Source organism: Betta splendens, chromosome 12 (assembly GCF_900634795.4).
Source record: "Betta splendens chromosome 12, fBetSpl5.4, whole genome shotgun sequence".
NCBI classification, from domain to species: domain Eukaryota; kingdom Metazoa; phylum Chordata; class Actinopteri; order Anabantiformes; family Osphronemidae; genus Betta; species Betta splendens.
Window position 1 is genome coordinate 6909429 of NC_040892.2, and position 27522 is coordinate 6936950.

The 27522-nt window shown below is 44.2% G+C and overlaps 1 protein-coding gene across 2 annotated transcripts; it reads right to left on the reverse strand.

Annotated features, from left to right (window-relative positions):
- Positions 1-4226: 4226 nt before the first annotated feature.
- ccbe1 (collagen and calcium binding EGF domains 1) lies at positions 4227-27522 on the reverse strand. 2 transcript variants are annotated; one of them, XM_055513496.1, is made up of 11 exons: positions 27058-27522; positions 26884-26964; positions 12103-12155; positions 11710-11844; positions 11426-11563; positions 10741-10847; positions 9735-9843; positions 9496-9635; positions 8575-8610; positions 6612-6647; positions 4227-6288 (listed from the first exon to the last, which is right to left on the reverse strand). In XM_055513496.1, the coding sequence occupies exons 1-11, from the start codon at positions 27159-27161 to the stop codon at positions 6010-6012; spliced, it is 1218 nt and encodes a 405-aa protein (XP_055369471.1). In that variant the 5' UTR covers positions 27162-27522; the 3' UTR covers positions 4227-6009. The 2 variants fall into 2 exon arrangements, with proteins under 2 accessions (XP_055369471.1, XP_029024491.1); XM_029168658.3 differs by having other exon boundaries at positions 4228-6288; positions 10741-10850.

Here is a 27522-nt window from a genome sequence, read left to right on the forward strand (position 1 = left end):
TAGGGCCAACAGGGCGGTTTCTCATTGGACGAGTCTTCTGTACCCCCCCCCCCCCCCCACACACACGCACGCACGCACGCACACACACACACACCTCGCGCGCGCTCTCTCTCTCCTCTGTGTTTTTGCAGCTGAGACTGACAACTAGGGTCTGCAGCGCAGGGGCGTAGAAACGAGGGGGTACATGAACCGGGTGCCCAGGGCCCATAAAAGATTTATAGTTTCGATTTATAGGTGGAATGTTGTTTTATTTTTTAGTAGGTTTCAGATTTATTTAAATAATGTAACCCATATAGGATGACTCAACTTTTCAGACTACATCCTGTGTCGCTTGCACTCAAAGACCCCATGGAAGTATGTAACTTTGAATGAATTTGCTACAGTGGTAATAAATACTACTTGTTTTACTTTACTTTTTTATTTATTTTAAACACCTTGTGTTGTTCTGGTTTAACTCAGAGGCATAAGGTCAATGAGGTGGTGGAAGCATTAGCTGCAGGGGGGTTCACTGCTATATGAAAGCATCAGTGGGAGTTGGGAGATTACACAATGATGTGGCCCTCACTTTCAACCAGCTTCCTGCCAGTACTTCAGGAGGTGTAGCATCACTTTCTGTGAGGGTCTATGATTACAGGTTCAGGAATGAAGTCCAGTTCAAAACAGGCTATTGTGGTGACACTAATTTAGGGATTTTGACTACTTGGAAAAAGATCAGCGAATGGTAATCACTTATGTGCAGCTGATATATACAAATACATTGCCAAACAACAGTTTGTTTCGTAGTCATTTCACATGCAAAACGATACGTATTCTTTGGCATTGTATTAGAACAGTGATGGTTAGTTACTGTTTGAAAGTTTTGCTTTGTATGTTTTGACCACTAAATGTAATCTTCGCCTTAACAAATGCACAGTAGCAACTGCAGTAGGTTTTGTTTTTGCATATTTTATAGTTATTTTATTCAGAATTGTTGCCACAGACATTTCAGCCAAACTACAGTCTGCTGCCTTGTGCCTCTGTGTTTAATTATGTATATGGTTCAGATTTCTTGGCCTTATAGACTCACTGTGTCTTTTCAACTATGCAGCAATATTTAATGTATAAGCAATATAACTTTTCTGTGTTTAAATGAAGATAATGATAGCTGAAGCTGACTTTGGGGAACACAATAGTAAAAATATTATATAGCAGACGAGGATGCTGCTCCCCATCAGACAAATAGCACAGCACAGAAACACTTGAGCTGTTCATAAGTGGACAAGCTTCAACACTTCACATATACATCTATATCTACTGTATACACAGTAGATTTAGAGGATTTAGGAATTAATACTCATGTAACATTCAAAACTCAAGCAAACTAACAGGTTCTACTGGATTTAGGGAGCAGAGAAAATAGAGGCCTCCGTCCTTTGTCCGAGGGAGGCCTCATTAGAGAGTTAAACCACACTCTTTGTTAGGAAATACAGATTTAAATAACAACAGCAATGCTAATGGCTTCATTTAGAAGTGGACAATGGAAACCGGCAGGGTGTTAATGGGTCACTGAGACAGTGAATAGCCTATCACATGAGTCAGCACAAATATTTGGTCAGTGAATTACACGGTGTAGGAAATGCATTCTGTCTTCGAAGTGGCAGCAGGTCAACACGAGTTTGCAGTGTACAGTATTTACTAGATTCTAAATAAGTAGCACTTTACATGTGTTTAAATTACTACATTACCATGCTGTAGTGAGATGCTGTTGGGATATAGTCCATAGATTTTTGTTTATACTACAGCATGAGTCTGCAGAATACTAGTTAAGTCCTCAATTTCAAAGATTTGATCCTGATTTATATTTTATGAAATGCTTATATTATTATTTTCCACCTCAAACATCTGCTTTGCGTGCTATTAACCATTATTTGAACAAGTCAAGATTTAGGGGCCCTAATCTGGGCTTCTCAGATAAACAAATACTATTTGTGTTGTGCATGGGGCTACGTGTCCCCAGAGGATGTGGCCATCTAAAGATGTTTGTATTACCCATGTCACATGTAGGGAAAAGGGAGAGTGTCTTGTCACCTCCCGATGTGACACCATGGCTTAGTTAAATGAAGCCTGTTGCTTCAGCGTGTTTATTCATACCTGAAAAGCACAAAGCAGCCTATTATCATGTAAACTGAATGTCTGCTGTGATGACAGCATGCTAAGGAAATCTCCCATGGTTGAGCCAACTGTGCTCTTTAGTTTACGACTATGTTGCAAATCTCCCATTGGACAACTAGACAACGTGGTTTTTAAGTCAATAGACCAACTCATGACGTGGGATTTACTCTAACACAAATGTGATATTGAACAACAGACACACAAGCCTCATTTCTAAAGGCAAGGTCTAGATTTTGAAATGATTTCATGGCACTTTAAAACCACCATCTCCAAAGGATTTAGGATTTTGCAGTAATGTAAGGACTGGCTTGGCTGCTGTATTATTTGTTGGCTCATTTCTGCACATGGGCCACATACTCACGCTCAACAATAAAGAAGTTCTAAACCTTTATTTCAGATTGTTTCAACATGGCCCAGTGTGGTCCACAGAGGAGAGGGCACTTGTTGTCCGCTAAGGACTTTGCCACATTCATTTGAGGAGCAGCCCTTTCTCATTATTAACAGACACACTAAACGACGGGCCCCAAACAATACAGAACAGATCCCTTTATGCACACAAGTACCCAACGTTTCAGCAACCAATGTGTGCCCTCCACCACTCCCTCTTCTTTTCAGATACCTGCACATAAGTGAAAGATGTAGAGGACACAAAAGATATCCTCAACTTTCCTTTTCTCCCATTCTGTGAAACTGGCCCATTTTAAAGCTTTTATTTGTGCAAAGCCTCTCATTAACTCCACTCATGCTGCCTCCCTCAGCTTGCCATTGCTTAAGTACTGGGTGTTGTAAAAAAGCTACCAATTAGTCCCTCATCAGCTCCAATTAGGAGAGACAAAGCCTGAGTAAAGATAACTCAATAGGAGGGAGAGGTGGAAGGGTGAAGGCTGCATGTGTGTTTCTGTGTGTGCCCACACGTAGGTGTGTGCTAGTGTTTATGGACATGTGTGGAGCCTGAGCCGGCACAACATAGTTTGTAATCATTGAAGAAGTTGCGCCATTCAGGTTGACCCGCTGCGGCACAGGCCCATTCACTCTCCAGGCTCCTCAGCGGACCCCTTTCTCAGGGCCAAGTGTTGTTGTGCTGGGAAGACAGGCCCCCCAGGAGTCCCAGAAAGAGAGCTTTTCAGTCCCCTCTACCTGTTTGCAGCATATAAAGCACTTAAAGCCAAGCCAATCTCTCATTATTGTCTCCTTCACTTTCAATACTTCCTTAAACACAGGCCTTAGCAAGAGCAAGCCCTTTTAGAAGGGGAAATAGGGGATGTGTGTTAAGGGGGTGCCTTTCACCTCATTAGAATTGTGAATTTGCACTGTCTTGTAATTATGTTGGAGGGCAACAATGTATTTTTTCATCATAATCTTCACTCAATGGAGATTTCTGGGGCAGTTAATTCACTGCCCACACTAGTGCATTAATTAATGAATTGGGTAACACTAATTTTCTCTATGCTGCCTCTCTCTGTCTCCTCCATCTGTTTATAGCAGTTCTGGGCAGTTGTACTAATAAAATTACCTCATTAAGGTCTTCAGTGCAGCACAGTAACTCAGTCATTCATTTGCTATTAAACATTTTCTTTGCGAGGGGGCTGGGTGTGTGACAGCTACCATTCAGCGTTGCATCTTTTTGTGGCCAGTTCTAAATAATGAGGGGGACAAGCAGGGAGATATAATTAGGAACAAGGGGGCACTTCAGCAAATATTTGAAATCTTTTAAGACTGGCCCTTGCATGATGGTGATTAATTGCTTCCAGGAGGGAGTTTGGGGAAATGTATTGCCAAGTTTTTTCTTTTTCTGGATGCGACAACCTCGTTTAGACGATGTGCACAGGACTTTAACTTCGGCCCATCTTTGATCAAACACAACTCACGACATGGGCCGGTCTCTAAAAATGGGCTCATAATGAAACAAACACACAACATGTAAACAGTGATGTAGTGTTTAATGAAGGTGGCATCTGACTGCTTTGAAGGACACCATGTGTTATAAATGAACAACTCTCTTTTTGTTGTGGATGTTAATAGCAACTATAATTATCATGATGCTATGGTCAGTTTATTTTAGTTGACAACAAAGTCTGTAAATATAATTTGATTATTTCATGCAATTTTAAATATGAAGGGACAGGCCAGTGATTCAGACATCAAACTAAAAGGAAAGAAGACCCAAGCCTAACCATATTTATGAGTGCAATTTGATCATATTCATGTGCTTTTCAAGAAACTGAACTGTAAAGTTTAATGAGTTCATTGGACACCGAGTGTTGTGCATAGTTCCCAGTTGTGTGATTACACTTATTTCTGCCCCCTAGTGGACATTTAGGGACACAGAATGATTTATGGGACTCGTGTTTGGCAAAGTTATGATTTTCTTTATTAAAACATTGATTACATTTTCCAAAACCTTTCTTGAGGTACATGGTAGACATTTCCTAGGGGAATCGACCCCTGGTTAGCAGGAATAGTGGACATGGTTTGTTTATATGAAGCGTCCTAACAACCATAGAGGTAATTCTGGTGGCATGTTTCCTATATTCAGACTAACTGTCTTTTTGCTAAAATGCTGTAGAAGAATCTACACCACTATATATGTATAGTAATAAATATAAATAAATAAATTGTGGTTTAAGGACAGCGAAGGTTTATTGCAAGGGCATGAAATTGAATTATGTGGTCTTGTCATTAGTGAAAACAAAGATAACGTCAGCTTGTTTTGTTCAAGCTCCATTAAATATAAATCTATCTATGCAAGTGGTGAAAAAAGGCCCCAAAAAGTTTATGATTTCATAACATGTCCCAATCCCAGCATCAAAACCATTTAACAGCTATTTAAACTGTTAAGCTAGTTAAAGATATGACTTTACAGGCATATAATGTAATGTGGTATAGATGTAGCAGAGTATAAGAAGTGAATAGTGTCATAAAGATAATAATAAATCACAGAAGATGTTTGAATTGTTGGAAATTTTCTGCATTAAAGCGTGTTTATTATACCATCAGCAGTGTGTGATCAAAACCATGTTATCTTTGTGAGGGAATGGTTGTAAACTTTATACCTGTTTCTTTGTATCTTTGTCTTTGAGAAAGTCGCCCTCTAGTGGAAAACACAATCAACAGACTCACGGTCCACCGCAGTCTGACCCCCACAGACATCTCCTGCCGGCTATGAAATAGATAGTCAACGTTTTCTTCCCCAGATCCTAAAATAAATGTACACATGTTTCACATTTGTCTGTGTTAGTTCAGACAGCTCTCAGTTGGAAGCGGCACCACCCTGTACAATTATAAAATCCCTGAATGACTATTTCCTGGCAATAATTCCGCTCCTTACATATTGTCAACATTCCATATCTGCAAAATGAATTTGTTCAAACAAAGTGCATAATTGCACTTTTAATGGGGTCATTTGTTTGCACCTCTTTTTGATTTGTACTTTGTTGCCATAGCAACTGAACACTACATGATGATGCCCTACAGATAACATCTGGTGTTACAGTGCAGTGCTTTCAAAACATTCATGCAGCTTTAATCCCCCCTGCGAGTTTAAGCACAATTATACTGATCGATTTATAGTTTAGCGAATAAATCACTTTACATAAAGTAATGAGGGAAAAGTGCTTTGATGAGAGACTCATTTAATGTGCTGTGAAGGGACCATATGCGTCTGAAATATAGAACATAAACAGAGACATGCATTTGCACAGTCTACTCATTTAGTTAAAAAATAGTCACACACAATCTCATATATCATACAAAAATAAACATCTGTGTTCAGGGTGCGTATAGTACATTCTAATAAAAAGTTAAATAAAAAGCAATAACAATATGTACACCTGACATAAAGTTTATAACATCCACTCTTTAAATATTCCAGTCAAAGTCTGTTCTGTCTTGCACTGGTTTCCTCTTCTTGTTCCTCTTGGACCCCCCTCCCGTCCGAGGGGGAGCTTCCCTGTAGTCCTCCCCTGACCCTGTGTCCAGGCTCTCCCTGGACGTGTCCCTCCAGCTGTCCGGCACGGCAGGAAAGTCCTCGCCGGGAGAGAGTATCGCTCGCCCGTACACCTTGCTCTGTAGGTCGGCGATGTCGTTGCGGATGTCTGCCATCAGCAGGAGCAGGAAGTCGAAGGAGCCTGGAGGGCCCTGGTGGTCAGAACACCAGAAGGATTCATTAAGAACATCTTTTTATGAATTTACTGTTACATTTGGGTAAATAAACTACATTTACATCTAGGACACGTAAGTTGTTACTGAGATTTTCCCAGGATTTCTCAGTGTTTATCTAAGGCGATAATGATCACTCTGTAGCAAATGTTATTTACCTTAAGTTTCACGGTGTCATTAATTGTGTCATATAAAGCCAGTAGTCTGTTTTCCACGCAGGCTTTGGCGGAACTATAATGTTGTGGATAACAGTAACAGTAACACGTCGCAATAGTGTGGTATCAATATAGATAGAGTCTTACTGGTGGTCCGACGGGCCCAGGAGCTCCTCTATCCCCCTGGGGAATCAAAACAAATATTTAGCTTAGATGAATTACAGTGGGAAAAAAGCATGAGAATCCATAACACTCGCTGGTTAGGGCAATTTTCAAAGAGGAAGCGGAATTGAGGGAAAACTAAGATGAGGATGGGAGTAAATACCAAAAACATTTAGAGGAGGCATAAGTGAGTAAGTAATCATACAGTGTACAACAGTGATTGCATTACATGCATTTCAGTGGTTTTCATTTGTTGTTTTAGTGGTTTATGCAGAGGTTTAAGCCGCGACTTGTCACTCCATCCCTCTGTTCGTGCTCTTCCCTTTACACTGTAAAGGCGTGCGTCGCGGCAGCCTGTTGACTTACGGTAGCGTCCACGCGTTGACCTGACTACCGTGGTTGTTAGCCGGCCTCAGGGTCACACCGGGGCTGTCAGTGTTTTGGCAGATGGCTTGGATTTGTAACTCGGTGAGACAGATTACCATCGCCCTCCGATCTATCCACACAAACATCCCAGCTGTGCTCAAAGAACGCAGAGGTTCTGTGTCGATAAGTCAGATGCACCTTAAGTTGTTCCATACGTCTAAAATCTAAGCAAACAGTGTGATGGGTACATCCGATATTCAAGAGTCTGCCCAGCTGCTTCACCTCATGTTTCTCAGTCAGCGTGACGTTGGGCATTTTTATTAAAAAAGCACTAATCCTAAAATAAAACAACCATGGAAGAAGTTGGCTATAACAAGGCACAGGTTGCTAATCTCACTCCTAAAAGATACTCTCCAGTCTGACAACATCAGCTGACTCAACCACCCCCACTGGTTTCTTTCAGCCAGAATTGACTCTGACATGCAGCTGCATCCCAGAGTCAGCACGAGAACCCTCGCTCTCACTGAAGTACTATGTATACATCATCCCTCCCTTTTCAATACATGTGTGTTGTGTGGCTGATCTTTCATCAGTGATGATGATAATCCAGCGCGAGAGGATTCAAAATAGGACGCAATTGCACTAAAGACCTTTAAAGGCTAAAATCATCATTACGTGCAAACTCCAGAGACGATGTTACGTTTTCGTGACCTCAGCTTTTCTCTGTGAGCATCACATATGAAAGAGAGGATGTGGGAGAAACTGGCTCAATGCACAATAATTTTTGCGCCGAACCACCTGCGGGAGCTTCCTTTCGACCTTTGCTCAAGGCTTACAACAAAAGAAGAGCCAGGTTAGACATTCCAGTTGGGCTCATAACAAACGATTAGCCCTTCCTGTTAGCAAATATTGCAGACAACCACAAAAGCCAAGAGACAGGCGCCGGTGGTTACGGAGCTGCCACCTAAACACACTAGCCTCAGCTCCTTCACATGCAGGCGAGAGCATCGTGATCCGGAGTGAACTTATGGGAATGTGCAGTCCTAGCCTGGTCTTGCACCACTTTTGAACCCAAACATAGTGAGAGGAGACCAAGTAATAGTGTTCTTTCTCTGTTTATATTGGATATCAATTAAATATGGAATTGTGCAAGCTACTGTTTGGCCCACTGATTCTGCCTTTCCCAGCCTGTAGACACACGCTCTCAATTGATCCCGTGCCCCTCGAGGGGTAAACTCTGCCTGTGAGCGTTGAAGAGGATCCTGGCACCTGCCTTGTGCTTTTCACCATGAAGGAATCTGGAAAAGTTGGGAAACTGTTTGGCTGTTGGGAAATGTTTTCTGACCGACAGGTGTTGGCAGCTGAGCCAAATCTGTGCGGTCGGTACGTTTGCACTTCCTTTGAGATTTAAAATCGGGTTTGACTGTGCTGCCAGCAAGATTGAGTCCTCTGCCCGACGGTCAACACGCTGTGGCTGACAGGAAAGTCTCCCCTAGAATAGTTCCCTCCTACTGACCATTCATTTTGAAATAACCACATAAGTTTGTATGATGTCATGAGATAAAATAACCTTTGACCTCACCTTCAGGCCGTCTTTTCCTGCTGCTCCTGGAGGCCCCTGTCAAATAAAGATGCAGCTCAGTTTAGTCTCATCATGTTCACACTGACAACCTGACTACTTCTCACCACCTTACACCCAAACTGAAAGTTTTGTTTTTGCCCAAAAAACATAGGTTATAAAATCATTTTTAACAGAAACCAGATTTTTTCATTATGCTCCACCAAACGAGATTATGTAAGATTAACTTAACTCTGTCTCCAGGCCATTTCTGTGTGACACAACGCTACAGAGAGCTTTGATCTGCTTTGAATCCTGGGATAATCATCATTAAAGGCGTTTAAATGGCCAATACTGAGCTCAGTGCCACAGCTGCGATTCTCACTCTATCCCCGAAACAAAATGCCAAGATGTATACGATAACTGGGTTCAGAATTCAATACAGGTTTTGTGAACTCCCTCTTATTCAGACTGAATGAATAAATGTATTAACAGCTCATATGATGTAAAGACAAGGTTATGAGACAGAATCACACGCACACTCCAAATGTTTTGCTTTGGCATCGAGCAGTCTGGGAAATGACGGCTCGCGTGTGATGACAGTTAGATTTATTAAGAAACAGATTGTACAAATACGAGGGCCTTAAAAGTAAAAATACACTAAGTGTCAATGGCCACATCCTGCACATTCTTGATCCCGATCCCACACTTCCACACAGCAGGTTTACACTCACAGACAAGACTAAGCACTGCACAAACGCACAGCGAGCCAAAGATAACAAGGGAAGCTTGAAACGGATTCGCTCTTCTGTTTTGTTATTACCATCACAATATTTCGTCTTTTTTCACCCCGTAAAAATCAGGACGCATGCTGGAAAAGTTTTAACTAGCAGATGTGATTCAAAGTATATATAATGATATAGTTATGTGCGCCTGTGAACGCACCACGGGTCCTCGCGGGCCACGTTTGATGTGGTACAGGTCAGGTGTAGGTCCAATTGGTCCCATCAAACCCCTGGGTCCAGGAGGCCCCGGAGGCCCCAGTAGTCCTGCAGATCCTGGAGGGCCCATCGGTCCTGGATCTCCTACAATAATAGACTGAATGAGTCAACTTTCATTATGGTTGTTATCCTTTTAATTTGTCTAGTGCCAGCTTCCTTACGCACATACTGACACTGTTTTACCTGAAGGTCCAGGGAGACCAGGAGGCCCTGGCAAAAATATGGGCGACGTCAAAATTTTCTCACTCGTCATTTGCTCAGGGACATCAGCAATGTTTGACAGCACGGCCATCTAAAAGAAGGATGCGAGAACCAATGAATGACTGGGTTATATATTTACTTGAATGTAGCATCAACATTCACAATGTAACTGCCTGTTTTTGTCATTTGGTTGTCTTTCCTAAAATCCTTTTACTTGACAATGAATCATAAATGTCAGGACTGTCACACGGGACGAGGAAATTACACACTGTAGCGCAGACTTCAAGTCAAATTGTGTTAAAATTATATACCCTGCGAAAGATGAAAGCTGATCCCCCATCTGCACCGCGATACAAGCTTTAACCCACACAGCTGCAGGGGCCAGTCCACCCCGCTGCATTATTCAGCATGACCAGGAGAGTTCCTGCTCTCTATGACATCCTGGGGAAAAGCCATCTTTGATCTCTGCAGAACGTCATGCGGGTTGGGGGGGGGGGGGGGGGGGGGGGGGGGGGGGGGGATCCCAGAGGGGAACGCGTGGAAAAAAGGAGCCCGCTACGCTGCAGGTGCCGGCGAATCAGAATTCACGCGCACGGACGCAGGAGCGCATGCGAGGGTGGGGTTCACCTGTCGAACCACAAGCTTTACAAAGCAGCTGCCTGTGGCCTAAGGCACAGGTGTTTGAAAGCAGCAGTGTCCATTTATAATATAAAATATATTAGATAGATAACAGCATGTAGTATTTTTACATTGATTTCTATACAGTGACTTTAAGCACCTAGACCACACAGCTGGAAGCAATAGATCATTTTCTACTGTAGGTGCCACTGCTGATAGTGATTCCAGGGAAACATTATACTGCTGTGTTACCACAAAGTGTCCATCAATTCAGACTTCACACCTTAACGATAAAGGAACTAATATAAGCAAATGTGCTAGAATGCATTTTATGATTTTTGATTCTAGTGTTTTGTTATTTACCCTTTACCTTTTGCTTGAGCTGCAGAACAGACATCTTGATTTGGTAGAAATCGTCACAGGTGGCGGAGCAGGTCCCAGCATTCATCACGTTGCCAGATTTCTCAAAGAGATGGACTGCTGGGAGAAGAAGAACGTGTTAGTTACAGAAGTGATCAGAAGAAAGAAATCCTTAATTTGACTCTAGTCAATCAGCTTAGGAACATATGTGATGTTTAAATGTGTGAGTGGAAGAAAATCGCAAGATGCACGGGTTTGTCTCTGTCTTGTTCTCCACACATGTACACAGTGGCTGCTTCAAAGGGTCTGGATAATGCAAGACTTCCTCAAGGAAACCATACATTAACAGGGGACGTGTCTGTACAGTATATACAGTAGATTCCCAGTCTCCTGAAATATTACAGGAAGAAGCGAAAGCCAGCAAACCCCAGCGAAGTCACGGGGCATCTGTGTATCTGAGAGACATGGACAAGGAGCTGGGCCGTCTAATGATTACCAGGTGTCCACACACACACACACACACACACACACACACACACACACACACACACACACACACACACAATCACACACACACACACACACACACACACACACACACACACACACACACACACACACACACACACACACACACAGAGTCAGATGTTCCCTCGCAGAAGGAGAAAATGTCAAAGTTAAAACAATATTCTCACCTCTCTCCCCCTTGGTGCACGTTCTTCCATCCTCTTCCAGGAAATAGCCTTTCTCACACTCACACCTGTAGCTCCCCGCGGAGTTGATGCAGATCTGAGAGCACGCAGTCGTGTTTTTGTTTGCACATTCGTCAATGTCTAATTGTTGTAGAGACGGCAGGAAAACAGAAGAAAAATATATAAAGGAAATAATAACTAATTAGAATTATTTCACTTCGCATATGGGATCAACCTACATTCAAGTCACAAGGACCTTAGAGAATTGAAAGCAGGTGTGTTCTCACCCAGACAGTAGGGCTTGTCTCGGTTTCTGTGGCGTTCGCGGTCGTAGCGGTAGCCGGCGTAACAGGTGCAGACCACTCGACCAAAATGGTCCGTGCACTGCTGCTCACAGGGGGCGCCAGCGCACACGTCATAGTCTGCAGCAATAAAGGAGGCATTCCATCAGCGTAAACACGGGGAAAGAACACATCCATCCGCGGGCTTTTCTCAGTTTATACACAGTCTGTGCCGTTCCAAGCGTCAGGCAGCCGGCCTGCCACAGCTCATTAGCGGCCGGTGAGCTGTAAACAGGGGAATGTTACATTAACCAAATCAAAGGCAGACAGTGTGGGACATGAGGGGAGAGAATCCAAAACAGCCACACACACACGGAGGAGGACGGAGCGCTTCCCTACCTTCAGGAATGCACTGACCCAGGACGAACTTGAACCCCCTGCAACATTTCTTTCTGTAAAAGAGCAAACAACAGAGCAAATAAGAAAAAAACAAGCGTTTACACATTATATATCACATGCGTAATGACTTCAGTAAGTGATTCTGGCTGTTTGGAAGTTGTGTTTGTCCATGTGGGAAACGTGGCGGAGCCGATCGGAGACTGCACACAAACAGGCAGCTCTGTGCAGGTCTCGCTGCAGTGACTGCCTGCTGCTGCATGTCTCCTAATAACTGATGACAACGGTGTCTGATGTCTGAATTACTGCTGAAATCACCTTCTCCAAACTCAGTATGTTTGTGAAATGCCTCATTCCTGGCAAAGTACACGTCCTGAACTATTTCTTTCTGATTGTGTTCCACATTATTCTCCATCCGATCCGTTCGACAATTGTATTTCAAAGCAGTAATTATTATGGGAACTGGGTTTTACCCCAAAGACTGAGCCTGTGTGTGTGTAGGTGACAGCTAGATGAGATAAAGTAGGAAACTAATGAGCTACATCTTCTCCGTTGCATCATTTGTTCCCACATCTGTGCTAGGTTTCACCAATGCCATCTTCATGATAACATACCGCCGCAATATTTTATTAGTGCGAGTCACGTCACCCTCAGGGAATATTCATGCCTCTCTTAGACTCGCCTCTAAGTGCTACCAGGTGTCGCTTTCAAACAAGAGGTGATAAAAACCCAATTACACCGTGAAATCGAGGCAATACAGTACAGTCGCGCTCACTTTCAAAGAGGTACTAAAAAATAAAAGTACTGCTTTAAAGCAGCAGAAAGCAGCGGTTGGGATTATAAAAGCCGATCATTTTATATAATCATAGCTCACCAGCATTTAATTTAATTTATGGAATACGGCTCATTTACACTTAAGAGGGCCATTCCTATGTAACAGGCCAGTGGGCCTGTGAGGCTGACGGTAACCACGACAACACGCCCATCATTTGCACATGCATTATGCACGCTAGAGTTTATGATGGCATCACATTTTTAATGCATATGCTACAAGTCTGGGTAAGAGATGCACGCAAGAAGATACATGAGGAGTGAATATTCTGTGAGAGTTAAACACGGTGTTATTTTAAGGCTTTAACACCGACAGGCTGCTGATTGATTTCTGAGATCTCTCTTTTGAATGGTCCATTAGTAACTTGGAACAGAATGAAGGCATATTCATTACATACGAATATATTTTAAACCCAGGATCTATTAGTTGCCGTTTTTCGACTTACATGTCATGATTTTTCCATCGCTTGTGTCCGGATTCATGTTGAAATGAAATGAGTCGTATAAAAGGTTGTGATTTTTGCAAAAACATCATTAGAGAAATATAATCCTGGTAAAACAATGTAAGTCAACAATGTAGTACTACTACCTTATTATACAATGATGTGATGGCTACAGGACATGCAGGACAGTCAAATACGTATTCTTTTATGCAAATTGGGCACTTTGTAGAATTGGTGACTCATATTCCAGGTCCAAGAGTTTTTGATCTTGACTCTGTCACTTCTTGACATCATCCAGACATATTGTGGACAAGTCTACTCAGACACCCCCCAGCAAGTGGATGTAAGGACGGCTTCCTCTGTGGAATAATAGTTTATGTCAGCGTCCCAGTGAGGACAGAGGGCACTTATAGAAAATAACCAGCTTAGCAAAACAACCAGGGTTCACTGAACAGTCTCGAGAAAATAAACAACTTCGTAAGATCGCGAAAGAGCGGAAACTAAATCCACATCCGTGTTAAAGTTCATTCGAGGATATGAATCGGATCAGAGTTAACAAAACTGATATTTGGTTCTACCGCAGATACTAAAACCCAAAGAAATTACAGTTTTTTTTCTAGTATTTTCCACCTGATTTAATTTGACATATCAGATTTGTGATCTTGTCCCTTTCTTAACCTTTTACTTATTGACACATGCTGGCAAAAAAGCTGGCAGACAGCGGGAGAAGTGAGATGGTAATGATACGAGCCGTCTGCAAGTCTAAACATCGCGATATGTATCCACACAGTGATGGATACGGAGATGAAGGTCAGTGCAACAAAGCAATAAAATTTGCTCGCACCAGCTCCGTGACTTGTGTCCTGGGAGCAGGAAATCTAGCTTAAGTCTAAACCAACATTCACCGAAACAGAGGCACTGTTGTCACATTATTGCCCACTTCAGAATAATTATGTTGTGGCAGTTGCTAAAGCTGTGAACCGTTGAAGTGAACCGTTGAGTCACCTCAGGTAAAATATTCATGTTTCCCATCGTGAGGGCCAAGGTAGTTGTAACTCTTTATTTAGAAACGCTGTCTTAGCGGAGATTTGGCGCTGATTGTCCAAAAGCTATTTAGCAGCCACCTCGGCTCCTGTTACGTGTGGAGCTCAGATCTAACCCACCATTCATAGTGACGCGTTAGTGGACGGGCCCAGAGCGCCATATGAATGTTCCTCTGTTGTTAATATATAATAATGACCCCCATAATGAGGGATGAAGCTCTTTGTTACGTCTGAACACAGAACAGGATCCTGCTGGGCCCACGCGTCTTCCATAACAACTAAGAACACAATCCTTTACAAGCTTGTTAGTTGCTCTTGTGCTTCATGCAAATCAGGCAGAAACTCAAAACACATGTGGATTGTCATTCATATTCATGAGCCAGAGAACAAGGAGAAGGAGGGGGGGGGGGGTCCACCACAAGCATTCACAAACGCTTTCCGTAAGAGCAGCGTTCCCATGCACGCGGAGCCGGCTTGACTGACGTTCAGCTGCACCCTGAACCCTGCACTTGTTTAGCGATGGGAGCATCACACATGTTTTGCCACCTGCGCCTTTTCTCACCTCGAGGTTATTTCATTTTGCCACTGATCCGTATCATTTTACTGGGCCCCCTTGAAACGGAGACATAGATTAGTCTGACCTCAGCTGCCCTGCTTGGACCGTAAGCGCTCTAATTACCTTATAAACAGAGGACCTCCCCTGGACCGGCCTTGTAAAGAAACACGCTAGTTTACACCGACAGCTGAGGTAAAGTCGGGAGAGAGGAAGACGCAGACACACGGGGGGGGGGGTCCTCTTCGTCGCATCCCAGCGTGCTCTGCTCCCACAACCAACTGCTATCGCACGCGTAAACACGCACAGCTGTGAGACAACACACGCAGTCTGCCCAGTGGAGGCGTTGCTATACAAAACATCTCTGCATTCCACACAAGGGAAGTTGTCGGGAAGGACACAGGACACGCTCACACTGATTGGCCTCAATGGAATGTGACATGAACGTATTCACCAGTTAGATTATTAGTTTTTAAAATTTCTAATCAAATTCCCTTTTTTCAAATTTATTTTTTGTAAATGTTTTTTGAGTTTTGGACCAATAAAATAACATGACAAGGAATTTGTGACCTTCATCTTTCAATAGTGAACATAACTGAAAACATCATTGAACATCATTGAATGAATATACTGAAATGGTCAGAAACCTCCACCCAAAGCTGCTGATCTGCTCCTCATTCTAATTACAATCAACTGACTTACATTTCTTAATAATCAGTGTCTCAGGCCTCTGATCATGTGCCCAGTACCTCTGTAATCCGTCCTCTGGACTCTGCTACAGCTCAGATGTTCAATCCAATTCAATTCAGTTCAATTCAATGGACCAATGGAACGTTGGTCCATTGAATTGGAGCAACATGTTTATTCTCTCACTTCGCATCACAGTTTGACCCTGATATTAAATTCCACAGCTTTATTCCAGTCACATTCAGCTTTTCTCTCCTGCTCTGAACTTGCATCATTTGTGCATCACACATCATTGTCATTAATACCTAAGAGGCTTTGTCATGAACACTGTAACCACTACAACATGTCTTCATTGACATCACCACGGTGGAGTGGACACAACTCTGACTGCCAACATTCTTCATGACTTTAGTGAACTGACTGTTGCAATGCAGCGAAGCCATTCATTACTTTTGCACAAAAACATCTGGTGAATCAGACGTTTCATCATCAGCGACGACTCTGCCTAAATTCTTTTACGAGCTCCGTCCTTGTCTGGACAACAGGCCTTATCTTCCAGCCAGGCTGCAGAGTTTTCAGCTTGTTTTTTAAACCGTTAAGGTCAATACTCGACTCTCCCTCAGCACCACGGAGCAGAAAAAGACCTCAGCCACAGATTTTTTTTTTACTTATCAGCAATTTTCCTCATATAGTGGCACAGTAGTTGAATGAATCCAGACCCAAAAACATAGTTATCAGTAAATTACAGTCTCTTATCTAGAGAAGATCATGACCTTGAGTTTGTTATTATGTAATTGTGCTAAAATAATCATCAGATTACAGATATAATTCAGCATCATGCTGGTTGACCCTTAACTTGCCGTCAGTTTCATATTACTATTAACAGAATGTACATCATTTTAGTGAAAATAGACTAGCTAAAGTCCACTTCTATAAAAATGTGAAACTATGCCAAAGTCAGTTTTTAACACAACTACACAACCATTAACAAAGAGATTCACAGGCTATTTAACATGTGTGTTATCAACAGCTGTATCTCAAATTTATATAAACCCTCTCAATCACACACACACACACACACACACACACACACACACACACACACACACACACACACACACACACACACACACACACACACACACACACACACACTAATATAACAAGTGGTCCACGGTGCACTGCTGTTCGTCAGGTCTGGATGTTTGCATAGATTCACATTAAGCCATTTAGAAGTAAAATTCCTGCGAGTCAAAGTGTGCACACACTGGCTGTCATCACATGCAGGGGATGAAGTTAAACACAATAGCCACTTTAGAGCGAGACAAAATTACATTTATTAGGAAGGACACTTATTTCTGCCAATGCTGCGTCCAAAGAGAGAAGAAAAACACCCTGAGGAGAACAGTTAATAGGAGCACGTTAAAACCCTGCACAATGAAGCAGAGAACGTCGTCAGAAAGCCTGCATGCCTTTGTGTTTTCCAGACCTCAGTCTGGAACTGAAACACTTACTAAGGTCACGCTTTTTGCTAAATACGTGAAAAGTGGGAAACATACACAGCATCGTTCCACTGTGGCAGGACTTCACTGGTGGCTCCTGACGTATTAACATTCCTCCATCAAACGTGTTAGGCTCTATTAGGCCCCATTACCGTGAGCAGTTACAGGCGATTGCTGAGAGATGCCATAAAAGGCCTGCCTGCCTGTCTGTCTGTCTGCCTGTCTGTCTGTCTGTCTGTCTGTCTGTCTGTCTGCCTGCCTGCCTGCCTGCCTGCCTGCCTGCCTGTCTGTCTGTCTGTCTGTCTGTCTGTCTGTCTGTCTGTCTGTCTGTAGCAGCAGCAGCAGCATTAAAGCATTTAGCATTTGATAGATCTACACATGACATGACAGAATTACAGTGATCAGACCACTAAACTTGGTACAATAACCTTTATTAAGGCCCCTCATTTAAAACAAAAATCTGTCACTACTTTTAACTTTGGCCCTTTTTATTTTTTCTAATGCGACACAGCAGTGATGGAAGGACTTGGCGAATACAAACGGAGCTGGAAAATGCCGTCAGAGCACTTAGCAATACAATATAGTCTGACACCGTCGTTATTAAAGTCTATTTAGTGAACGCATAAGTGTTTGCATCTGTGTAGAAAAGGACACGAAGAAGCCATCCATCATTCTCTTGTCTGGATGTTCAGAGATGAAACGTCATGAAGCATCACATGTGCTGCTGTGCGGATCTACATTAGACTAAATGTAATTTCGAGGCACCAAACGGTGCTGCTGCAGAGCATGTAGGTGCTTTGGCCGGTGGATGAGATGGAGCCTATTTCATTCCGACTCAAATAAATACAGTCACATGCAGCTGTTTCACTTTAACACTGAAATATGCAGAACCTGAGCCGCACGGGGCAGATGTGGTTATTCCTACACGAGTGGCCTGGATAAACAGTGCCTCCGAAGCTCACAGATCACAAACACAAACCCGTCAATGGCGCTAAGCAAAGCTAATCGTGCAGTGGCTGCGTCCGTGTACCAGCTCTGGTTCTGTTTGGGCCCGACCATCACAGAACAGCGATCCAGAACTCCGAGTCCCGCTCGTCTGAGCAGCCAGATGCAGAATGCATTATTTGGTGATACACACCAATGGAACAATGGCTGTTTTTTTAAAATGAATGATCAATCTTTGCAGCTGCATCGGCCGCATTGGCAACTCTGCTGTGCTGGCATCCAACAATCCCACAGCCCGTTAGTGTTTCCAGCATAACTCACGGCAGCAAAACCCGCTGCTCCGCTCGGGTTTGTTTTAGCTGTAGCTATAGTGAGACGACCGCAGGAGCGGGCCAAGCCTCCGCCTCGCTTTGCTTTTCATCGTTAGCGCTGCGGCTAATGAGGTTCGACTTTGGCCACATGAAACCAGATTTATGTCACCGTTTGAGTTGAGAAACGCGAATTTTCATTTATATTCACTTTCATTCAAAGAGCTGAGGACAAGTGCAGGGCTGTGTGTGCTGGCTACAGCTGTGCGAGTACTGACACCTCAGGAAATTATACAGTGCACCGCCGTCTGTGGTCTGTTACAATAAACCATCATCAGCCCTCCCATGTGCTTCTAACTCAAACCATTCTACTGGCCACAAGCCAGATATTACCAATCCCCTCCAACACGGAGGTCCTATGAAAGCGTGCAACTTCCACTCTCTTTCTTTGTTAATAATTAAATTCTTCTGCAATTACGCACAGATTTTACAGCTCATTTCAGCAATAAACAATAAACACTGCGATGTGAACATCTGTGCAATGCAAGTGATGCAAAGAATAAAACTGTATAGTCATGATAACTTTCAGCACTCGCTTATAATAGTTCTTTTGCCTTTAAAATGTGCTTCATCCTTTTCTAATGTGCATTAATTGCAACAGTAGTCCAACATTGGAGGCACATGCATGGTCCCCCTGGGATGAACCATTGGTCCTGCTGTGGAAATGCAAATCCCAGTTCCTCCGAGGCCCGTTCTCACAGGGGAGGGAGGACAGTTTGCTGAGCCACGGTGATGGTCTATGTCCACACGTTAGCGCTGTCATCGTGAGCCTGTGAGCTCAAAGCCCTGCGGCGCCTGGGCACAGCCTGACGGCCCCCTCTGTTTCTTTAGGCATCTGTTACCAGCTGTGCCTCCAGCGCAGGAAATGCGATAGCAATGTAGTTTTAGTTGGCTGCGCGTCTTGACGTCTGATGTCTAGATGTAAGGTACTTCCTGCCGTATAGTTCTGCTCTGGTGTCATGACAAACAGTGTGGGAAGCTTTTGTGGTTTTCATGTTATTCCACCGTTCGCCTCTAGTGAAACTGAATAGTCTGTCCATTGAATTCATTCACCATCGTCACAGAACCTAATTAATATGACCTTCATGGGTGGATGATATCGTTTTAATTCATGTAGAGCCTTGTTTGTCTCTACCTCGGTCATAGAGCAGCGTTGACAGGCGGCCAAAGGCAGCTACGGCGGTGGTGATCGGTTGTGCTTGGCTCACAAACATTTCAATCCTGCATCATGCAGGCAAGAAGTCTCACAGGAAGGGGCAACATCTGTGCTGCCAAAAACCACCTAACACAAGCCTTTTTTTTCCAGGATGTATTATTCCAGCAGCTGTTTACAATTTATAAATGCCTGGTATTCAGCGGCGTGTTCGCCGGTGCAGAGGAGCATTTGCTCCAGCGAGCTGCTGTCCTGCAGGACTGATAAATTAGCAGTTGCACCGGGACAATAAATGAATGCTTCAAGTGGCCCCGTAATGAACAAATGCACGCTGGGCCATAATGTAATGTAATACATCTTTAGCAAGTCGTACATGCAGAGCAGAGGCCTGTGGTTTCAGTTTAACCATTGAAAAATTGAAGCGTGACCAAGTGACCGGGGAGTAAGAAAAAAATTTAAATATCAGGGTGGAACAGAAACTTATGAATATGAATATATGTAAACCAGCCTATAAGGAGATGCCAGGTTCATCACATTAACTTTTAGATGTATTGAACTTCTATTTATGTAATTGTTCAGTGAGGCCAGGTTTCAGTAGCTTTAAATTTGATTTATTACTATTTATTTTCACCTTCATCCATTATTACCGTGTTGACATTGAGCTGAGGATGCAGAGGTGCCAAATGGCCTGTTTCAATAAACAACCTGTCCTCCATGCCAGGTGCTTTAAAACTACTGTTTGAGGTCCTGAAGTCTGGTCAATAGGTCAGAATCATCCAAACAAGCTTGTGGAGTTCTTCAATAGAAAATAAATCCAGACTCTAGGACAGATTATGAAGCATTTGAACGCTCAAAGTCAGGGTGTTTCCGGCGCAGGCATGTTCTGCGTTAGAGTCCTCTTTCTAGTGGAAACAGATGGTAAAATGCAAAGGAACTAAATGAAATCAGACTGTGTCCATTAACAGTGAAACGAACAGGCCAGATTAGAATCTGAAAAACTGGCGTTTCTAATTACTGAGAGACGGGGAAAATCGAAGGAAGCCTGGTGAGACGGGACGTTCGCTGCTGCTTGCGCTGAGGAATGCTCCTTAACACCAACACGTCCTCCCCTGCTCTCACTGTGACAGCTCACACTCCACTCTATCTGCCCCAGCGCTTTATAGGGATGAGACGGAGATTCGTCCTTTTATCGGGTCGGCCAATGACATGACTGTGGTTCACCCGTCCCGTCTCGATCACCGTCACAAAGACACGTGTGCGACGCAAAACATCACCCCCTGTGGGAGCGACGGCGAATGACGAATGCAAGTCAAACATGAAAAATCCTTCCTCCGACTCCCACACAGTTTAACTTACAACAGTGACACTCACATTTTACCAGCAGGACTTTCAGAGACTGCTCAGCCAGCTGGCTCCACTTCTATAACAATATTATTCAAAATACGGTTCAAAGAGCAGCGGCTTCACAGTGACACACACTAACGGCTCATTCTAAGGCATATGTGGTATGAATTATCAACATAATCAACATTAATAATGTTTGTATGAGACATAAACAGTCTCCGGTAATGGGTGTAATTATGAATAATCATAAATAAAGTTGAAGTACGAAAACAGTACTTTCCGCTTACGTAACCACAGCTTGGTTCTTTGGACAAATGCTCTTAAACCCCACTCATGCATTGTAAAGTACATGAAACAGTAGCATAAATCAAACCAAGGCCTTCAGTTACAGTACGTCGTTCTCTTTGAATCATCACAGACGAGCAGTTAATGTAACCACAGCAAACCTGAACCTCCACTCGGAGGAAGAAGCTGCTATGATGCTTCTCCATTGAGGCCTAGAGGCCCAGGACTGCACGCGCAGGTGCCAGCGCTCGCACCTGTGTGGCATGTTCAGGAAAGTGGGGCAAACTGCAAGCGAGCACAGGCAAAGAACTAACGGCGGCACACGGTAACCTGATTATGACCTGCTGGTTGCAGGTAGAGTGAGAGTCAAAGCCTCAGGTCCGCTCGTCCCTGTCAGGGTGCACTCGTTTGCACACCTCCGACGGCTGAGGTGAAGGAGAGGTGAGGGATAAAGAGCAATAAATACAGCGGATGTAATGTTGTTGGAAGATGAACGGCCGTAGCCCGTGACTCTGTGCCATCTTGGGTCAAATGCCAGGGTTCATTCAACCGATCGGACAAACTACGTGTAAATACGCTGAGCTCAGCAGATTTCATCCATTCATTCGCATCGCTGCCACGTTCTCCTGTGAGAAGTAACAAAGTGGCAGACGGATCGAACCCGAGTGCGCGCTCGTAAAAGTAGATCTGTTTTACAACAACAGTTTGTAACCGTGCTGGAAGACACCAGCGCCGTCCTGCCAATGAAGGCGCCGGATCGCCGTGCATCAATCTCCATGTGCAGCAACGAGCGACGCGCTGCGTTCTGAGCACTTTCTGGAAGAGATGACAGGAAAAAGTGAACACTCCGCCTCCTCTGACTTCCCATAATTTGTCATTCCTCGACTCGTTAGGGAGGATTCTTTCATATAAACAGACAGCAATGGCACCCCGCGGTGCCGCAGCGACGACGTCTCCGCCGGTTCCTCCAATAAATAAACGCCGTGTCAGCATTTCCCTGCTGAGCTTTGCTTAATGCGCGTCACGCAGGCCGCGCGATGATTAGCGGCCGACCTCCGACTGAAGCCTTTAAATCCCTCAGACTTTGAGCCGTGTGGGAGCTGTCGATAAAGAGCAACACCAAATGTTCACGGCGGCCTCTTAAAGCCGCGCCACACAGAGCAGCTCTGCAACGCAGCCGTCTACATCAGTTAACAGGCTTCATATCCGTTTTCTGAATATTGATAGAAAACAGATGTTGATGTCTTTCTCTGACAGGACGTTATGCATCATTTCAGGGATTTGGGCTATGATGACTTATGAGATTTATGTGACTGCAGTCTTGTGGTGGGGCCAGTTATTTAGCATATGTAACGTGTAATAATACTTTTTTTTATTTTAATAACAGAGATTTGTGTGTAATGTGCTGTAATGTGATATATTATACTGTACACTAGTTCATTTCTTACTGTGATGAGAATCAGCGCCAGGCACCGTAAATCGTTCGGGGGCCTTTTTTGATTGGCATGATTTCCCTGTTATCTCCTCGTTTATCTACTGGGGTTAATTCCGGTGAAGTGAGTCTCACTCTGAGGGCTGTTGAGAAACACCTTGGACTGGGTCCATGTTCCTTCCCGGGACAACTTATTTACTGTATCGTGATGGATTTCTGTCTTTTCCAAACGGCACAAGCTAAAAATAATTTGCAGGTCAAACCCATTTTTGCTAATAATTCCAATGTGGTTTTAATAAATCTGCACTGCTGAGCTCTGTGGTTCTGGACGTTCTTAAGAGAAGCCCCAAAGACCATTTTCTTTATGGCAGAGCAACAGCAAGTTTATTGGTTTGCTCTAATTCTTTAGTGCTATCTTCCAAAGACTCAAAAACTTTGCTCTATAAATAAGTGGACAGGACATGACAAGTGCTCATATGGAGCCTACTAACCGGCTCTGTGATGCACATCCAGCTGCATGCGGTGGCTGGTTACGTTAGTGAGTCCTAAAAACACATTCATACAACATGTCGGAGGTGAAGGGTAATCATTTTAAATTGCCCGATATTTTCCTGCTCCCTCACGTGCAGTCATCAACGAGTCATTGCTCTCTGAGGGCTTCACTGTACGCGTTTTTGTTATTTCACCTCCATCCTCAGCACGAGCAGATGAAAAAACGGCAAAAATGTAAAGGTCGACGCATATTTAAAGTCAAATAACTAGTGGAGAGGCGTGGATGCGTGACCTTGGAAGAGTTGGCGTTGGTTCTGTAACATTATGAGCCTTTGTTTTACTAAAAAAACACAGACCTAAGTGTGGTCTGCTGAACTCCTTAAGCCGTGCCACAATATATCCGTCATGGAGATACAATCACTGGAGGGATGACAATATGGCAACTAAGAAACCCCAAGTGTATTCCCGGTGTTGAAAGTTATTTGATTCGAGAAAGGGAACGGGAATCCAGCTGAGAGGAGTATTCCAAAGTGCAGAATTTAAATGTGATACGAAAAACAGATCTAAAAACCAAGGAAGCAAGGGAGACTTTGAGCGTCATGGCCAAGTTGAATCAGACCGGACTGATGGTCTCACTGGAACGGAGCGCTGTCCCACTGCGCTTGAACCTACGGCGAGGTATAAATCACTTAGTGTGCTGTACACGGATTCACTAGATTTCATGTATGAAAGTGACATTCCCAGATTAAAACAAGGCACCTCTTTGGAATTAGGCGATGAGGCCTGTTCCAGGACGTGGTCTGACTCCGTACTGAGGAGATTGGAATTTCAGTTAAATTCCAAAGCTGAAGAGGAGGGAGCGGGGGAGAAAAGGAGGGGGGGGGGGACAACAAAATGCCTCGTACCACCAGAATTATTTGGAAAAATAACAAAGCAGCAATTACACAAGCCGCACATCCATTAAGTGTAACTGTTACAGCTGCAGAGTGGAAGGGCTCGCTGGGCCTGTGTTCTGCTTCTCCTCCAGAGCAGCGTTTCCTTTGTAGAGCGGGTGAAGCCGACATCAACCACACAATGAATTAGGGCCGGTTAACCGCAGCGTCGTGTTCCGTCTTGTCAGCTGAGCAAAGCAAAGAAACCTTAATGTGTCTCTATCCGATAATGGTTAACATCATCTTGGCTCTCATCTTGGATTTTCAAACAATGTTGCTTTATCTGTGCCTGAGTAAACTTTACAAATCGTATAAACTAAAAAAAAAAAAAACGGGATAAAATATTCAGTCTTTCGTGCATAAGCAGTGTTTTTACAGTCTCAACTGAAAAATGATAAAGTGAGTGATGAAATGAGTTTTCCCCAGGGGTCTGTCCCACCGAGCAGGATTATGAAGTAAAACCAGCAAAACAATAGTTCAATAGACCTGAAACAAACATCAGAAAATAAATTACCTGGACACAGAAAGTTATGAGTTTATGTTTAGAGCAGTAGCAACTGTGGTTTGGAAAAACCCTGTGTTGGGCCAACAACGGTCCCCGAGCGAAGCAACGGTGGCGATCCAGCAACAAATAACTCTCGCTGACGTGCACAAGTGTTACAAACGGTCCTCTGGGAGCCACATCACACAGTAACAACTGCACCGACTGGGCTCTGAAGCTGCTGCGGAACGTCAACAAACTCATCAGCCGAGGCCTTTGTCCTTGTGAAGCTCGCGTGGGGCCCGGAGCCCGTCGTCGCTGTCGTTTGGGCGCGAGGCAGGGTCCGACCCGGACAGGCCCGGTCCGGCACCGGGCCGAGCTGAACCTGAACCAGCCGGAGAAGCAGAACCCGGCTGCGTTGAGGCCTTTCTACCTCTCCTGTGCCGTGACACACGCTCTGCGGGTCACTGCTAGCGGCCCCCGTGCTGTTTCACAATATGATAAATGCTCAGAGGGCGAGTGTCAAACTGCGCACGCGGTGCCGGGCCAAAGTTTCGGGGTCCTCTCCCACTCAGCATGGACGTAGATCTGAGGAAAGCAACCACGAAGCCCTGCTTCAGAGTACAGTTCCAGGGTTAGCGAAACAACAGGCTTGGAGCAAACCCAGCCAGCGGTGGATGAAGCCAGCCTAGACCTGCAGCCACGTCCACCTACACACACCTACACACACTCCAACTAACGCGTTAGGTCTTGTTTGTGTAATCTGAACTGTAATCGAAGCGCAAAACCTCAATGACTGATCGTGAGTGGGTTCTGTTCTATGTTCCTCCCATGACCGAGCGCTGTTCAGTTTTACTGATTGCTGTCCAGTACAAATGAGAGAAAACGCGGGGCCCCGGTTACGGCATCAGGCTACTGGAGCACAACCTGCAAGAACACACACACAACGTATTCGACACGCACGGCTTCTATGGCAGAGTTTTAGAAATGTTTATGACAGCAGCACAACCACACGTGGAGGCCGACTGATGCATAATGAGCCTTTCCTCTGGCACTCACTCGTGCCAAGGTGTAATTACACGCCTGCAATAATCTGTGATGGTAAAAAAAGAGAAGTCTACTATCATATCAGTTCCCGACTGTTAATGTGATGTCTTGGTGCTACGACAACACTCCTCCCCTGATCCGCTCACACTGTGCAGGTGAACCGCGTGCACCCGCGACGCATCGTCTTGGCTCTCGGCTCGTGCTTCTCTAAATAAACACCGTGGGAAACAAGCGTGGCTGCAGCCAATAACCATAAACCAACATGATTATGTTAAGAGCGTGTTTGAGATTTCAGGATCAAACAGGATGTCACTGTGTGCTTGGCCTGCAGCGTGTCACGTGATGAGAGGGGAGACCTTAAAAAGTCTGAGATGAGACATTCGACAATTTCGGATGCACTTTCCCAGAAAAGCACATAGAAATTTAGATATGCAGTAAATCGTGATCTTTGGCAACATTTTTAAATATTTCCAAGCATAAGCTGCGGGGTTTTTATCCAAATATCAACCTGATGCACAACAGTCTTAGAAAAAAAAACCCTACTACATCCACATTGTGAGGTTTTTGAATTTATCAGATGCCGGAGTTTAAGCGAAACAATTCCCATGAGTTTCTCTTCAAAGCGCAGCCTTAAGAGCAGTGGAGCGTCCCATCCATCTTTCTTGTTTTAATACAGCGCTTCCACTCTCTGCTAGAGTTAGTTGCATCCTTCAAAGTGATTGCAGACATCTGCTGCCGCCCAGAAGACACAGCACATCCGAGTATTTAAAGTTTCTGATTAAAATACATCCTAAAGCAACCAAACCAAATTCATAACTGTCATAATTGAAACGGACGATAGTGTTTAATCGCTGCGATGAAAATCTTTTCAATCTAGCACTAATAGCTTTCAAATGTATGTGGTGATGTGATCAATTTCTGTCTTCGAGGGAAGCAGACGTTTCACAACTCAACATTTCGCCAACATTAAAAAACCACATGCATGCTATAAATTAGGTGGTAAACAGCTTATTGATTTTTTGCTTCAAGTTGTCAGCAGCGACGTGATTTCATGTGGTTTTCACTTACATTTGTCTTATTGCCTCATAGGGCACAACTCTACTCAGTGTCAGGCTCCGAACTATTCTCCAATTTCACAAACGTTTCCAGATCACAGCCTGAACATTATTGCTCTGTTCAATAAATGACTTGTTATAAACGAGATTAACCAGCATCCCTCCACCTACAGTACGTCAGGCTACTGTACCTGTAACACGTGGTTACCTCTCCTGTGGACTTGACGCACGGGTACTTAGTTGTAGAAATATTATTTTCAGAGCACTCTTCACTGTGAACGACACACACACAAAAAAAAAAAATCAACGTCAGTCTCTCCTCTCATGTCACGTAACAGGTCCCACTGGGTTTCCCACGGCTTTACCCGCCACCGGCATCCTCTTCCTGGAAGGACCACAGCAAACCTCCGGAGAAGCACATGCAGGTGACGGTGAGCAGAAGCGGACTCCTGCTGCGTCTCGCGACCATCTCGCCGGCCGAGCCAGTCACCTGGGTCCCGCTCGGCAAACGCGCACGTGCGGCGATGAGCTCCTCGCGACAGCTCGGCGGAGGGAAGTGGAGCAGGAGCGGAGCCTCCCACTCAGCGGGAGGTCCCGCGCTGCTGGTGAGCGAGCGGACTTTAATCCACGCGTTGGCACCCGCGACCGCGGAGCTGCGTCCCTCCTCCGTCGGACAGGTAGCGTCGAGAAACCGAAGGGAAACACTTTAATCCCTAAATTATGAAGTTCACAGGTGCTTTTTGAAAGATTTGTCTTCGTTTAAACTTTGCCATGTGACATTGATAAAGTAATGCGTAACTTTGCGCGTTGGTCCGGCGCGCATTGGGCGA